Here is a 17,280-nt window from a genome sequence, read left to right as displayed (position 1 = left end):
GGAAGGCGTTTTTGCATGATATGCAGAGCATTGGCTGGGCATTTTGAGCAGATGCTTTAAGATTCAGAGCTGTACTGCTTATGGAGACCGGGTCTGTCCACCACAGCCAGTGCAGCGTTGCTGAAGCAGGAATGTTTACAGCCCCTGCTTTCAGATAAACTCTTGTAATTGCACCTCGACATAACCAAAGCCATTTTTTTTTTGTCAGGGAGGTACACAGCCTGGGATAAGCACAGGCTTTGGCACAGACCAGCATGGCACCAGCGGCCGCGGTGCAGCCCCTCTGCCCTGCCTGGTGCTGAGCACACAGGTTCTGAGCAATTTCCAACCTGTTTTTGCCCTTCTGCTAGTGCAACCCGTGAGATGGATCTTGGTTATGCATCTCAGACCACATCTGCTTTTCAGTAGGAGCAGCAGGCACACAGGCTTTAAGGAAACGGGCGAAACCGTGGCACTGACACTGCCATGCAACTAAATCAGCAGCACCCGAGATGTGGCACGGGAGGGGACAATCACCTCCACTGTGTCTGCCAGGGTTTTAATCATCCATGACACCCCTTCCCCAGAAATAGACTAAGGTTATTTTGGGGGACTAGTGTTTGCCAATCAGCTGAAGATGGGAGGTTTCCCCTCCGGTGGCAGAGGAGAGCGAGAAGAGAAAGCGGTACTGACTATTGGTCCACTTACATCGTTGGGAATAGTAAGTTCATGGGAACTGGTTGGAGTAGTGGCATCCAGTCCTATGTAGGGACAGAGGGAAAATGTTATGCCAGTTGTTTGCAAAAAGGGTAAGACACAAGTGATATTACAAAGAAGGAAACGCACTGAAGGAGAAAAAAAAGAAAGAAGAGAGAGAGAGAAGAGCAAAGAAAAGTAGAGAAGTGCTAGCGAAACAGAAAAGAAAGCAAGAGATGCAGAACTCAGAGGGCTGGACTCATTTTAAACGAGCCTTATTTTAATTAACCTTTAACCCACCAAAACAACAAATGTCAGGTGATTCCACAGGGTCATACAAATCTTCTAGAAAATGGAGAGTTTCACCTAAAAATACTCTCTGAAGTTTGCTCTAAATACACCGATTCAGAAATTAATGGGTGGCTGAGATTTGACCTGTCTACCAGGCATTGTACAGTACAGAAGATGAGAGTGGAAGTCAAACAGACAAATTAGCTGAACCAAATACATAGCTATGAAAAAAAAAATCAAACAAATTAAAATAACAATGAGGAAATTAACCTAGCAGAATTTGGAAATTATATGTGGGATTAGTTGCTGAAGAATGTTGGGAAGGATCATTTTTGAAGGGAAGAGTACAGAGTACTGTAAGCTGCATACATTTGTTTTTAAAATGGGTGGAGAAAAGGAAAATGGTCAGGAGAAATGGAATTACTGCTCTAACACACAGTAACATTACAGAAACATACATCTCACAAATATAACCAGGAAAAGATTAAGGAGCAGTGTGTTAATTACAAGAATGAGGAAAATACAAAGCTGGGAAAGGCAATTTAGTGTTACTTGTAGATATTTTATCAGATACACCATGAAGAAACAAAACTGTATTTTGGATGTCATTTCTCTTTCTCTATCTTATTTGTGTATTTTTTTTTAAAATTGTTTATTTTCATCTGTAAAGGCATGCCAAAATACTCGTTTCCAACTAGAAGAGGTGGAATAGAAATACTTTTACAAAAAAACAACTCACGTACATTTTACTTGAGTTTACATTCAGCTAAGAACTGTGTATACTTATTTTACATTGAATATAACACAATCAAGTTGCTCACTAAATTTGATGTATGTGATAAAATGTTATTTGCCATACAAAGCATGTACCAGTATATATTTATTTGCTTCGTGAAATTTTAGATGCCAAGTCCCAATGTACTGAAGCACAGTAAAAATGATTTATTGCATGGCTAACTGACTTGAGTTCTCTCTTCTTTCTCTTGAATAAAAAAAATCAGCTTCAGCTCATGTGCTCTAATAAATATGGGCCAAATTTCACAGTCCTTAAGTGATGTATTTCCATTGCAGTTTGTAATGCAATAAGGCATTCCTAATAGGATGGGAGGCGCTTGTCGCAGAAGTGATGATTAGAGATGCTTTTAAGACTTTTGGCCCTGCACAGAATTCCCGTTTCAGCATGCAGTAATTTCTTTAATCAGTTTCTATGCTGCGATATTGTTTTCCTATGTTTGCTTCTTTCTGAAAGGTGTTACCAAACTCGCTATTTGACAAGACACACACACAAGTGCTTCGCTCAGAACCCACTGGTACATGCTGTATGGTCCACAATAACTTTACAAGGACTGAAAAAAATAAACCCAGGGTTTTCAGCCGATGGCACAAATGGAGCGGTTTCGATTAAATAATAAATGTAACAAATGAAGCACGTTTTAATAAGATGGAAGGAACTGTAACAGAGGCAAGGGGGGGAAGAACAAAGATTAATGCGTCAAAAACAGAAGGATCGCTGGTCATTGACCACATTTATTATTTAAATGATGTAATGACCACGGGAAACAAAGCTGTTAAGAAGAAGGACATCCCCAGGGGGTCATGGGTACGTACCAGGGAAACCAGGGGTGGTCTGCCCAAGGGGAGTAAAGGGGGGATGCTGCATAGCCAACTGGTGAAGCTTGGTCAACTGCAGGGCAGGATGGGAAATTAGAACTAACCAATCAAATGGAATTATTTCAGAGCAGAGAAACCATCTTACATGTTCTAAAACTGGATTAATTAAAATTATATTAAAAAAAAGGCTTAATCATTCACTCTGATCTACTGTAGAGAAAGAAAATAAATAATAAAAAAAAACCAAACTGGTTATAAATGACATCTCTACTGTTATTACATGTAATGGCTATTGTTAATATTAACCGATTACTGTAGAATTACAGATTAAAAGAACTCAGATTTATCACATGCAAAAAAAGACCAAGATAAATGTAATTTGTTCCTGGGCCATTGTACTTTCTAGCAATTATTACGCAAGATAAAAGATGCAGCTGAACTAGCACTTGGCAATAACGTATGTCACTGGGGACAGGTGTCCCTAGGCCACGTCTCCGTTGGTAACTGTAGAAAGTAAATGTTGCCCGGAACAAATGAGAGGGAGAGGAAGAAAAAGGGAGTAATTTACATGCGCTGGACTCACGTCTGGATGCGGGATGGCATACTGCCCCTGAATTGTAAACGCCTGGAAATAAGAAGCACAGTGAAGACACGGGTCAGTCGGGTGTGACGATCACCCTTCCCTCTTGCATCTGAAACTCTCCTGCTGTCCCCTCCCCGAGAACACCACCCACATCGCTCTCAGCTCTGAGCGAAGCTTAATTTTCTTGTGCTACTTGATAATGCTTGGCATGGTGCAGAAAGGGCTCCATCATGAGAGAGGGGTGATGCCAAGTGCTGTTGCCCAAGCTATGGCCACCCTGGTGCAGGGGGTGCTCTGCTGGAGGCTGTGCCCACGGGGACACAAGCATGACTGGCAGATGGCAGCGTGCCCCACGGGCCCCTGGCGTGGCACGCCTGGCACTCTTTGGCATGGCCCCCATCTCCTTCTGGCTCCGGTCAGCCCTCTGTAATGGCCTACAAAGAAACAACTGGAAGGAGAGCGCAGTTCTCTGTTGTATGCTGTAGGGCTTTTCTGAAAGGAGTGGCTCATCAGAAAAAGTTTAACGTCCTTGTGCTTAGGCAGGGAAGCAGAAGGACAAATTATAATGTATAAATATTTGTAGTGGGAGAAGTATAAACTGGAACAGAGCTGATTAGCTTAGTTTGCAAAATGCTTATTTGACAAAAGGCCTCTTAGAAAGTAATGAATCCTCTGCAAATGATAAAACAATTCATTTAATGGTGTTCGGATATTAAAACCCTTAATGCCCCAACTGCTTAATGCACATTTCTGCAGCAGAATTTCCCCTCTGGAGAAGAAACATTTCATTTAGTTTTTAAATTAGTTAAAAAACAAGGCTACCATCCAGCAAACATTATACCCATGAGCAGTTTTCAGGCAGAAGAGTGCTGCTGGGCTCAATGGGATGTTTATGGGTGTACATACTCATACACGTATAGGGAATGGCCATTACAAATGGTTTATAAATGAAAAGGTTCCCATCCACCAAAACAGATGATCACTACCATCCATGGGTCTTAAGCAAGCAAAACATGTGTTTAAGTGTTTTACCAACTGAGGACAACCTTTAAGCAGATCTTAGGCTGCTTTGCTGAGTGGGGGGCTTTGAGCATAGCCAAGCACAGGAGCAGCCTCACAGATGCTAGATGGAAATGGCACTGGGCAATGGCCTAGGTCTTTGAGCAAACAGTGGGCTGGGAAACCATGCTTTGGTTTCTGGAACTCTCTGCTGGACCACATGTGGCCAATCTGATCTTGGCTTTACTTCAAATCCAGCTGAGGGGACATCTTTTTACAAGGGTGCTTCCCAAGATGTGGTGTGCAAAACAGCAAGGAGCTACCAAAATAATGAAAAGACATAAAGCAAAGCTGTAGCCATCTAAACAGCAATGCAGCACAATGGGTAGAAATTTCCAATTTGCTTCCATCAGGCCGGAGTGCTGATTATTTTTATTATTTTTATTTTTTAACCAATGCATAGACTCAGTGTTGGTAAGTAGCAGAGCAGGGCAGGACAGTTCAGCTTCCTTTTCTGTCATGCAATGCAATATTGAAGAAGCACAAGAGAATTAAAACCATACTTACAAGAACAAAACCCCAGCTTGTTAAGTAATAACAGGAATTTGATTTTGCTAGTGTTGCTTGATTTGCAAGCATTAAAAAAACGAAAACCTTTCAAGATAGCCACGTTGTTATTTAGAATGGAAAAATAACTTCTGATACTGTTGTCAAAAAGTTGGGTGGACTTAACATTGTTGATGAAATTTTATTTTCAATATTAATTTCCACTTGTGAAACCCATTACAGTGTCTTTCCATATTGCCTCCCAGATACATTCAAGCATTTTCTCAAAAGGCTTGGTTAGTCAGAGACCACACTCAAAGCACACAGAAAGCATTTGTCTCGTATACTCTCCCTCACATCAACAAGGTTGCATTATAAAAGTGAGAACACCTTTTTAACTGGTAAAACTTAAGATGGCAATACCTATGAGGCCTTCAAACAGGACACTTTCAGCTATTTGTATAAACTGTTCTGAGCACCCTAGCAAACAGCTTTAATATTTTTGAGTAATCACATATAGTCTTAGAAGGAATTGGCAATTATAGTACCGGTAACACGGGCTACTGCTTATTTACACACACACATTTCCAAATGGAAAGCACTGCAGTATAAACTTAATGTATCTGTGGAGTAAATTATTCTGAACTTTCAGACCAATTTTTGGTAAATTATCTTTAATTCCAATTCAACTTCGGTCACTAAGGAAGCAGATTTCTTATTTTGAAGAAGATTAAGATTAAGATTATTAATCTTAATCTAATTAAGATTAAGATTAAGGTAAGCTTGGACACAGGGGATTGAAAGCTGCTATACTCCGATTACAAAATTCTGGATATATATCATAATATAGCTTAAGATGAAGGGGGAATAGTCAAAATATCACTATGTAAAAAAGAAATGGGAAAGCTCTGATACCATTATAAATGAGGCTGGGATGGTCTCCACTTGCATTTATATAGTTTCTGTAACCTCAAAACCCCATTACTATTTGGCCCTGAGGAACTATTAGGTAACAGAAATTACTGAAGTCCCACTTCCCAGGTTTATAAGCAGCAGGAAACACAGCCCGTGTATCCAATGTTCCCCACTCAATGCCTTCTCCTTGTTCTTCCTTTAAGTTTGCAATGCAGTGTTCTCCTTCCCCACAAACGGCAAGTACACAGAGTAGACAAAGCACACCAATACTATACCAGGCAAAAAAATGAGTAAAAGTTGAAAACTAACAGGCGCTGGCTGAGGTTGGGCCAAGACGGTGTGGTTTCCAGCTGAAGCCAAAATGGTGTCTGCTCTTACCTGGCCACCTGCAAAAATGATAGGTGCAGAGGCAGGTTTGGGACGGTAGGGGATGGTGGCACCTTTGGGTGGGGACTGCAGACAAAAACACAAAGCGATCAAAATGCAGAACGAAGAAGAGCTCAATAAAAATCATTCCTTACCTTGGCCACCCCGGACAACAAGGGGTGCAGCTGACCCAGCCCAGCCCACCCTGTCCTCCATCCCAGGAGCCCCAAATCGGAGGCCAAAGTCTGGGCTTCAAGGGCAAAAGCCAAGGACCACCTGCCCAGCTGAAAGAGGCAATGCTGGCACTCCTGGCTTCACTACTACTCTTATCAGAGGAAGCTTTCTAAGCTTCATTAAGCATTTTAAGACATTTCCGGAAATAATTTTGAAATCTGTTGATGTTTTGGAAGAAACTGGCCTACACTCCCATGTTGTTAGCACAGAGCATGTCCTGTTTATCGATCTTTCCTATGCTGCTACACATCAAGGTTTCCTTTTTTACCAACTCAATTAAGTTGGCTGTTCAATGGCAAGCGACCGGCCTGATCCTACCTCCTGTCTGGCTGAGCAGAAAGGATGGAGAAAACTCCTCCCAGCTTCAGCAGGAGCCTAGCTACAGCCTTTGAAATGCACAGAAAGGAAATTTATTCCCTGCAGCCTAAGGCAAGGATACAAAGGGAAAATACCTGACCGAGGCTAACTTTCTCCCCATAAATAAAACGGAAGCAGGTGTCTGTAAAAGAGGCTTCAAGCTACCTATGCAACACCCAGCAGAATGGTGCCCTGATTTCAGTGCGTTAACTACAACTAAGAAAATAACAGCAATAGCACTTCCATTAATTAGTACCATATAATTAGCTATTTAATTTCAATGAAAGTGTTTGTTGCCAAATTAACAATATGCTACAAGTTAGAGTGCATCCATTCACTGAGGTCTTTAAGTATTTGAAGAAGCAAACTGTAGTTAAGCCAGTGCTTTCTTTGTGAGTGCCGCTCACGCTTTGCCTAACGTTAAAATTGTGTTCTTCCTGTGGCAAAAATGGTTACCTGAAAAAGTGAAAAATAGAACTGTCTCTCTGAATTTGAAAAGTAGTTTCTCTCATCTTTTTTTGGCAAATAACTATTTATTCCATGAATACAACTTGGCTGTGAGTCTACACACTGTATTCAGAAAGCTGATAGCTATTACCATTCACGTCTAATGAACTGAAATTATTTTTGAATATTATCTTTCTGTTCTCTTGTATTTTTATAAAGAAATTATTTCCTCTCAGTACTCCAACAAAAACTGAAATAAGAGTCACTTTTCACAGTAAAATTCTTTGGATTTTTTAAAATTTTATGCCTTCATTTGCACAAGGCTGGATGTCACTGGGATGCACTGCATATTCCTGAACAGCCAATAGCCATAGTGCTGTCTCAAATACTGTTTCTCCTATCTTAAAGGAATTAAAAAACAGCAGGGCATCAGAGATCATAATGAGATAGCTTTTGACTACATTTAGGTTAAAAAAAGAAAAAAGAAAAAATGTAAAACAAAACAGAAAAGCCCTTTTTTTTCCAGCAGAAAATGTGACAAAAACAGAGATGTTTAATGGTATCAAAAATTAAGGTTACTAGGTCAAAATATTTCATTTTGATAGACTGACTTTTTTTTTTTTTCAAACTTCTCTTCAACTTAATTCTTTGTATGAAAGCATAGACATCTTCAACACAGGATCAAAACACCAAGCTTTGTGTATAAATTAATTTTGTATCACTTAACCTAAGAGCTAAAAAATTGCTGTCAAAACGCAACATTCTGGCCTTATGCAATGATCTGACCTTAAGGAAGCAAAGAGTCCTAGTAAGTATAAATTACCTTAGCCTGAATTATTTCCACTTAAAAGAAGATCTCTATGTTTTTTGCCCTGTCCTGCATCAGAATAAAACACTCTTCTCTAAAGACAGGCTGTGGGGCTGTGCTGGACCACGTTTGACTGTTTGAAAGTGTCATGACAGCCCTGGTCATAGGTTGCTAAAGCCTTCTCTGAGAGGCTCTCAAATACCAGGCAGATGTTTGAGGCTCTTGTGTAGTCCCCCTGAAATCCCTGACCTGGGGAGGATGGGCAGAGCCCCTCGGGAGCACCCAGGGCACTTGAAAACCAGTGACATGTTCGAGCATCTCCCATCTGAGAGGTGATAGTCCAAGCAATCGCTTACCTCCAGCATGACCACGCATATTTGCTTCACACACTGGATGATGGCATCGGGGGTGCCCGATATAGTCACTGCACGTTCTGTCGAGTTTGGCAGCATGTCCCCCGCGACTTGCACCTGGGCTCCTGTGGACTTGAGCAGAGGCAAAAACCAAACAGAGCGTCACTGCCGGGAAGGCAACGGCGCCTCGCCAACGCCAGCCATTCACTGCTGAGGACTGATGTGATGGAGGGGAGGCACCTTTAAACTTTGTCTTTTCTTGCTAAATGCATGGTAGAGAGCGTGTGTAAACACACACCCGGACACGGTAATTGGGGTCTGGCAGAGCACAGGTCTGCCTGTTCAAGCCAATTTGCAAAGAAACCCATCACAGAAAGATTCAATAGCTGTTAAAGAAGCAAACTATGACCTGCATTTCAGGACAAATCTTTTAACCCTCTCATAGACAGAAAACTGCAATGCTGACTGACTAAAAGAGAAAAAAGTGAAATAATGTATTTTCTGAGAACAACAAATTTAGGAAAAATTGATGGTAACAGAAGAAGATCTGCAAACAAGCTGCAGATACCTGGCTCCTTAATGCACTGATGGCTGACTTGTTTCTTTGGATGAAATCTGGGGCTGCTTTATACTCCAGAATATTTTGGGGTGGTCATGAGCTTTTCTAAATTACAGTTATTGTTGATTAAATATATGTGCATCATCAGCTTTTAGCTCCTTAATGAACCCAAGGGGGTAAGGAGCCAGTATTTTTTCTTAACTTTGATCTTTGCACTAATGCATATTACTAAAAAAAAAAAAAAAAAAGGAAAGAAAGACATGAGACCAAAGAAATCCCTGGCATTGTTTCACAAAACAAATCCCGAAAGACTTTTTAAATCAATCGAAAAAAACAACAGCAACATAACAACATGCACTTCATATTGAGTTAGCTCTTCCACATATTACAAACAAAATATTGTCCTGACTTATTGAAACACAATATATGGGGCTTTTTAAAAATTGTTGTTTAGTAATCGTTGAGTTTGTGTCAGTCAGTAAGGAGTTAATTTATTTTCCTGATGGTCAGACACAATGCATGCTATTCCTCTTTCAAGAGGCTGATTAAATTACTGATTGCATCTTCTGTTCACTAGTGCTGTCTAAAGCCAGAATATCAATCCCTTATTCTATAACAGGCTTTGGAGTTTCATCATAATTTGATCAATCTGCCATGCTTTTCTACTCTTTTTTTGTAACCTTGTCTTGCAAATTCAGGCAACCTCGTTGTTGTTGTGCAGCAGCCCTGCGTGTTGTTCCAAGGTACATGGCTGAGCACAAAAGAGCATCCCTCATGCAACTGCTGCTCAGCGTGTTGTGTGATGATGACATTAGATCACAGCTCGAGACGGATGCTCCTTTTTTTTAAAAAAAAATGTTTGATACGAGTTACTGTTTAACATGCTGTTCTGGGCATCTGTACCCCAAGCACAAAACACTCTGCCAAATACTGCAGTCATTTCTGTATTTGCTTCCAATGCTAGTTTTGTTCATTCTTTTACTTTGGCCATATGTCAGCCATGAAAACACAAGCAATGCCTCGTCCATTACCCTCATGCCTAAGGAAAGGTAAAGTGTGAATTCACGCTACATTAGCCTTATCCGAAGACCTCTTTGGCCACACAATATCCTTTTACTTCCTTGTACTAGAGTGGTAGCTAATTGCTTTTGAAACTATACTCACCAGAATAATCACTTTATTCATTTAATGTACAGGAACTGATTCCAAATTTAAAAACCTGCGTCCTAAGAGCACCGGCTCAGTGTTCTGGGTGAGATTTCCAGTACTTAAAATAAAAGCCAAAGAAGCGACAGCAGTAAAACCTGCAGCTAAGCACTCACCAGACCACGCCTGGTACTACTGTAACACAAGTAAGAAATCAGTCAGAGCCCTGCTGCCTGGCCGTTCTCCTGGACATCCAACAGACCTGGAGGACCAAGGGAAATCACATCCCGTGGCTGAGGTCCTCCTAGCCGAGTGCTCCCGTAGCAGCTTTGCCTTCTGCAGTGGCAAGGCTTCCCCTGCTGCCTGCCACGGTGAAAGCAGGAGCTGCTCTGCAGTTCTGGGGCTGGCCCAGCTGCCAGCTGCTGCACGTGCCAGAGCCAAGCAGCTGTGCAGGGCCTGAGCCAGAAATATCCCCTGGGTGAAGTACGCCGAACACCTTCCTCCTACCCGGGAAATGTGTTTCAACACTTTGGTATTGCATCCCGTCTATTGCAAAGCTCTTTTTGTGATTAAAGAGAAGAAGAAAGAAGGTTTTCTATGGGGCTAATAGTTGCACAGAATTAATGTTTTCTCCCCCTCAGCGTCACCAAGTGACTCCACTGCCCACTTCCCAAAAGCAGGTTTGAAAATAAGTGCTACTGAGAGGCACAGCTCCCTGACTGTTGGATGAAAAAAGTAACAAAATCCCAAGGGAAAAAAAAAAAAAACCTGATTCATAATTTCCTTTTATTTGCAGGTCTCAGTAAACAAAGGACCCCTTCAAAAGGCAGAGCTCCAAATGATTTTTCTGAGTTTACAGCAGCCACTGTATGCATGTTTCCATGCACTCACTTTACGGAGCAAGAGGCACACGGAGAAACAATATGCTGTTTGCTTGGCAGCAAAAACCCTGCAGCAGCCTTTGGCTGCTCTGCCAGCTGATGGAAGCAGCGTGCACGCAAGGAGAGAAAAGCCCCTTCCAGCAGAGGCCGAATTCTCAATGGTGAAGATATGCCTTCAGAAGGAACTTTGTTGAAAAACTCCTGGGGCAATCAAATTTGAATCCAAATAAAAGAATCTGGAAGAATTTGGAAGTCAATGGAGTAAGACACCAGCCTGTCCTCTATGGTCACCTCTCCTTCCACGACTACCAGAAAGGCCTATTTTGGAGCACGTTTTAGACACGAGTTTGATCAAAGCATTTTCCACTCCTTTACAACATTTGATCAAATTTTCTGATAGAAAAATACCCATTAACTTTTTTTTTTTTTTTCACTTCTGAAATGAAATAGAACAGTGAAACCTACTGTCTTGCATCTACATTTTAGATAAAAAAGCAAGTTTCACTTTGGTAAAGCCTGTCAAAATCCTTTGTTTTGACATACTCCAACAACAACAAAAAAAGATCAGCACTTTATCTTGCTATTCAACGCTTTATCTTATATCGGGATGAATACAAATGTGGAAGGAGTACTGTAATTTTCTCCAGATTAAAAAAAGAAACACACTTTCTGAATTGTCTTATTCAGATTTTCTTTACATAAATGTAGCATGGCACCTACTTTTCTTTTTTGACCGGTTAAAACATCGGCTCCTCACCTTGGCATGTGCTATGTTTTTGTAGCTACAGAAGGAACAATTAAAACCGGCACTGTATGATCATTTTTGCATTTTCTGATTAGAGAAAAAAGTGGCTGCTAGCACAGCGTGTTGAATGAATACCTTTGGGTAATGTCTCAGTTAAAAAAAGTCAGTGTGGGCTTGGCATAGATGAGGTCAGGTCACCCATGGAACTGTGAGATCAGGGAGAAAGAGGAAAGGAGTATGAAAACAAGTTTTTTAATAAAGTAGATCAAGCATTTGATCTCGTGACCTGGACTCCCCAGCGCTACCTGGGCCTTTCCCTGGCTGCAGAGGTTGGAACTGTTTTGGAAATGGCTGCAATGCTCCCACCCTCTGCACATGGATGGCTGGGGGCTGTGCCACAAGGATGCTCGATGGGCCATTTCTGCTGCTAGGGCGTTGCTTTGCTAAACTGTGCTTGCTTCTTTTTTCAGTTGTTTATTTTCCCCTTCCAAGCTGTGTTTGAGCTGTTTTAGGACAGCTGCAATTGAATACATTATAAACCTGTTTTTTTTTTTTTTTAATTTCACACGCTGTCTTTAGCTTCGAGGAAGGTACACGGGCACAGTGGTTTTGGACACCTCCTTCCCGTAGAACAATGTTTCCTGAGGCTTTTCACTCAGCACAAGCTTGAAAGTCAACAAGATGAGGTCCTGACTGTACTCAGCGATCACATCTCTTTCTGTGGCTACCATAAAAATTTCATAGCAAAATGCTGGTCACATAATTTTGGTCAAAGAGTATTTCCATCGGCAAATCACAGTGGAAGGACACCAAGCTAGCTCGTGTCCCCGACAGACACCCCGAGACTTACCTCCCTGATTTCTTTGATTTTGGAGCCTCCTTTTCCTATAAGGGATCCGCACTGACTTGCTGGGACGACAAGCCGCAGTGTTACAGGTGGTTTGCTTGTCACTGTGCTGTTTGTCATTGAAGCATTTATGTCCTGTAATAGCAATGTCAATATGAATTAGTTGAGGATTTGTCATTCCTCTTAAGTATTAAAGGGCTCAGAGCAAATGCCTGGGCTGTTCTTCAAGAGCTGGGGAGGGTGCAAATAATCACAGCTCGTCTCTGCTGCGGGTAAAGCCACCGGCTCTGCAGATGATATGCCACAAGCACAAACTGCAAAAGAAGCTTGTGGCAGAGGAGGAAGGCTTTTGCTCTCTGGTGTTTCAGGTCCAAGCTGTGGGACCAGAGAATAGTGTCTGTGACAAGGCTGGGAGGAGGCTGCCATTAGACCATCTGAACCAGATGGAGAAAACAAGCAAGTTTTTGAGTTCATGAGCCCTCAAATCCTAACTTTATCTCATTTTCCACTATCTCAAGCAGAACATTTAGAATCATCGAATCATAGAACATTTCTACTATATTATACGCATTTACATTTCATGCATCTTGTCAGATTTGACACAAAGAAGAAGGGTTATAAAGGAAACGACAAAGAATCGGAGTAATCTGAAGCAAATAAAATCAGGCTATTTTGATAAATATTTTGCCGTGCCCAGGTTTAATTTCTGTTTTGTAGCAGATCTGTATATTTGTAGCCCCGTGTAATTTTAAAATATTTTTCTTCACAGCATTATAACCACAGCAGAAACAATAGCAGTTACCTGTATCCAGGTATTTTAACCTGTGTTCATATATCTTTTTACCCCGCGAGACTACACTGCACATTTTCAAGAGCACTGTAATATACTACTTGTCACAAGGTGTACACTGTTTTAAATATAGTTTGCTTGTTCAAAATCTTCTAGCCAAGACAACAAAGGAAAAGGTAAGGCTAATTTTCCACTGAATGATGGGATGCTGTTGAGAGCACTTAGGACCAAAAAAACCACCATAATCCACAGGCTTCATAGCACCTGTCCACCAGATCATGGGAATCTTGGTGCGGTTTGCCGACGTTGACAATGAGCTGAAAAGATTACCTCATTTTGTAAGTGAGGTGGCATGGCACAGCTATCGCACAGCTCACAGAAAAGATTAGGATAAGAACGATAGAAAACATGCATTTTACATTCATCTAACTCGTTTAAGATGCAACGAGAATTACAGCAGACTAAACTAATGTGATACCTTATATCCTTATTTATCAAGACTACCACTTTTACAAAAAAAAAAAAAAAAAGTTCCTATTCTGTGTGATCAGGACACCAACTTGAACAAGAAAATACTCTAAACAACTCTGCACACCTTGTTGACCTGGTGCGGGAGCTCAGCTCTGTAACACCAGCACTTCTTCCTGCAGCATCTCTGTGTTTGTGGAGGCAGCATTCTGCTGTCTAAGAACCGGCTCAGTATGACCTTGCTTAGCTTGAAAGAGATGAAAAACTCTTGAACACAATGAGGCATGGCTGCATGCCATAAGACAGCGATCTGATCGTTTCTCTGCCAGCCAGTAACTCACATTTCATTTAGTGCCAGTGTCAGTGAGAGATTGCTATCCAAAATAAAGCAAGGAGGATAGCGGAATTTTGCAGCACCCATGTATCTGAAATAAAGTGCAAGTCCTGCCAATTTTTCAGCTGGAAGATACCATCTCACTAGATCATGTTCATGTCAGGTAGTGGCTCACAATCATCCAGATGTAGGCAAATAACTCACTTCAAAGCCACCCAGCATGACTCCGATAATGTCTACCACGTCCATTCCATAACTGGCCTGGCCTTGAAGCATTCACTGCACTTAGTGCCTTCAAAAGCACTTCACAAACGTAGTTCATTGAAGGCTGCTGTGATCTTTATTTTCTCCACATCATTTGAAAGGAGCCAAGCCTAAACATGGAGTCTCAGTGACAAGCTCATAAAAGCATCACTCCAGCTTGAAAACACAACAAAAGATCAAAGACCAAAAACAACCTCTCCAGAACTGCAGGTTCCCAAGGGAGGGTTGGCTGGAAAAATTATCATGGAACAGTTTTCTTTCAAGCTGGAAGACTCCTGCTTCTTTAACCTCTGACTTTCTGGGGCACTCCATCCATGTCTGTAAGACACTGGAGTTGGACCTTGCATGGCTTTTTGCCTGCTTTCCTCATCTGCTCCCCAGCCAGGATGAGCTAACTGGGAACTTGGGAGTGCTGGGAGAGACTTGCCCCAGCGCTGGAGCTTCACAGCAGCCCTACATTCTGGTGTCCCCAGCTCTGGGGCAGGTAACGTGACCCAGAGTCACAGTGCCTAAGGCTCTCCAAGGCAAGCAAACCTGGCAGCTCAGTGATATCCTAAACCACCAGGAAATAAAAAAAAATCATAATTCTTCTTTACTGGTTTCTATATCATAGAATCAAAGAATTGTTTGGGTTGAAATAGACCTTACAGACCATCTCATTCCAACCCCCCTGCCATGGGCAGGGACACCTCCCAGTGTTCTGGGGTTGCCCAGAGCCCCATCCAGCCTGGCCCTGAACACCTCTAGGGATGGGGCATCCACAGCTTCTTTGGGCAACCTGCACCAGTGCCTCACCACCCTTATAGTAAAGAATTTATTCCTTATGCCTGATCTAAATCTACCCATTTTAATTTTAAAACCGCTACCCCTTGCTTGTCATATCTCTGTATTCCCTGGTAAAGTCTCTCCTCATTTTTCTTGAAGGCGCCCCTTTATGTTAAAGCTGCCAGTTTTCACAGTCAGCAAAACCAGTCCGTGAGGTGGCTCCTCACTTGGTAATGACCATCGCAAGATTTGCCGAAGGTGTAGCAGCAAGTAGATGTTTTATCACCTTCCCTTTCTCCCCTTCTTCTTCCTAGAGCTAAGCAAATTATTCATAAACATTCACAAATGAGCAAGGATTCCACCAACCTTTTTCTGATGTATTTGGAGAAGGTCTGACCACCCAGCTCTGCCTGCTAGTTATTCCAGCACTTGGCTACTGTATATGGTTTGCAGCGGGTTACACAGATTTATGCCCCAGACCAGAGCTGCCCCAGTCACCAATGAACTTAGTAGTTGCATTTCTTGGGTCTCAGCCTCCAATCTGGAAATCACTGCTCTGCAATGTCTCCTCTTGCAACTCCAGTGGTCTGTCTGGGTTAGTGTCATTTTTAAACAATTCTGGTTTTCCTCTGCAGTGAACATCTTAATGGTTTGTGCGATTACCTGCTTAACCCCTAAATTCATCAGGTTGCTAGAAAAACAACTTTTATCTGGGGAGGTTGACAAAGCAGAGTGATAAATGACTGCAGAGAAACAACACAGAGAACACTCCTCCATATCTTTCATTTTTTTTCCTCTCTAGCCACAATTTGGAGATTTTTGCTAACATCAGAAAAGTGTCATGAAGCTCCCATGTCTTCCTAGACCTGCTTATCCTCACACTTTTATCTGTAGGGTTGAAATTAAGGGTTCAAGGACTTCATGCTGAAAGCAGAATAACAAAATAAAACCAAACCAAACCCAGACATGCTTCTTGCTGCATCAGAAGAGATATACAGAGCCCAGCGATGACAGCTAGAACGAAGAGCAGAAATGCTCTAATTTACAAATTGTTCTGGCTGTGTTGACAGACTGAGCCTGTGGACACTGGGAAAAGGATACTGTGCAGACTGCACAGACCTAGCTGGTAACCACCCTGATGGGTTTCAGTTGCACTGATAAGGAAGAGCTTCATATTTAGAACCAGCTGCTACAAGAGCTGTCCTCCAGCCATAAAAGGGCTGAAGAATTATTTGTGTGTAAAAAGGAATATTCAGATTTCTTAGCATAATGCGAAGAATATTTTATAGCAAGAATGACATACTGTTTTGGGATTTTCTATTTTTTAAATGGCTACAGAAATCTCCAAGAAAAAGCTATGCATGAGAAGTAATAGTTGGTAGCTAGCTCATTTGTAATTTCTGAAGCAGTATTTCATTTTGACTCCAAAGTACTACAACTACCTCGTTGTATTGACAAGAATAATTATAGGAAACCTAACTGATTATATGAGACATTTTCCTTTACCACTGTTCTTTTAAATACACTGGAAGCCAATTATGTTGAAACTAACTACAGATACTTCAGAATACATACGATGCATGAAATCTACAGTACGTGCCAATACCTTTTTGCTAAAATCAACGCTGTGAGTCCAGGTTACCCTCTAATATCTACGAGGGCGAATATGCATAAATTCACATTTCTTTGCCTATTGCTAGCTACAACACATTCAAAAACACCACAGCGGGTTTCTTGAGGGTGGACGGGATGGGGATCTGATGTTGTGCAGTGTTCAATGTTTTTATGAGAAATGCAGCGTTATTTCTACTGGGGTCTCATTTTGATGGGAACTGGCAGGGATTAGCTCTGTTAAAGAGTCCTGCAGCATTTTGCGGGATAAGGTCCTAAACAGAACATGTTCTTCCTGCAGAGAGGCCGCTCTCTCTGGATTTCAGGGGGCTGGAATGGTGCTGTACACGAAACAGTCCCTTAAGCTAGAAAGAACAGGGACTGGTATGAGATGGGCAAGGAGATAAAACCGTATAGGAAATGAAAACAGGTAGTTTTAAAATTGGACTGTAGATAATTACTTGTGCAGTTCTTCAAGATTCAACCTCAAAACCAGTATTATCTCATTAAAAGTTGGTAAGGAAAAGAAATAGCATTCTTATTAAATGCACCATGCCACAAAACCAAGGTATTTATCAACACACTGAAAGTTTGCAATACTTCACAGGAAGATCTGAATACCATGAAGGACTGGGGGAATATAAATCATAGAATCATTAAGGTTGGAAAAGACCTTCAAGGCCAT

The 17,280-nt window shown here is 41.6% G+C and overlaps 1 protein-coding gene across 13 annotated transcripts in view; it reads right to left on the bottom strand.

Annotated features, from left to right (window-relative positions):
• LOC118161812 (poly(rC)-binding protein 3-like) overlaps window positions 1-17,280 on the bottom strand; it is a 522,442-nt gene that overhangs the window by 25,370 nt on the left and 479,792 nt on the right. For 11 of the 13 annotated variants that reach the window (XM_035317460.1, XM_035317461.1, XM_035317459.1 and 8 more), the window contains 6 exons: window positions 12,367-12,498; window positions 8,189-8,317; window positions 5,930-6,073; window positions 3,146-3,202; window positions 2,575-2,650; window positions 688-740 (listed from right to left, as the gene is read on the bottom strand). In XM_035317460.1, coding sequence (XP_035173351.1) covers window positions 688-740; window positions 2,575-2,650; window positions 3,146-3,202; window positions 5,930-6,073; window positions 8,189-8,317; window positions 12,367-12,498 — 591 coding nt within the window. The remainder of the gene's footprint in view (window positions 1-687; window positions 741-2,574; window positions 2,651-3,145; window positions 3,203-5,929; window positions 6,074-8,188; window positions 8,318-12,366; window positions 12,499-17,280) is intronic. The other 2 variants (XM_035317464.1, XM_035317470.1) reach the window with 1 other exon arrangement.

The sequence above is a fragment of the Oxyura jamaicensis genome, chromosome 2 (assembly GCF_011077185.1).
Source record: "Oxyura jamaicensis isolate SHBP4307 breed ruddy duck chromosome 2, BPBGC_Ojam_1.0, whole genome shotgun sequence".
Taxonomy (NCBI): Eukaryota; Metazoa; Chordata; class Aves; order Anseriformes; family Anatidae; genus Oxyura; species Oxyura jamaicensis.
Note: the sequence above shows the minus strand (reverse complement) of the source record. Positions and strands in the feature narration are given on the sequence as shown.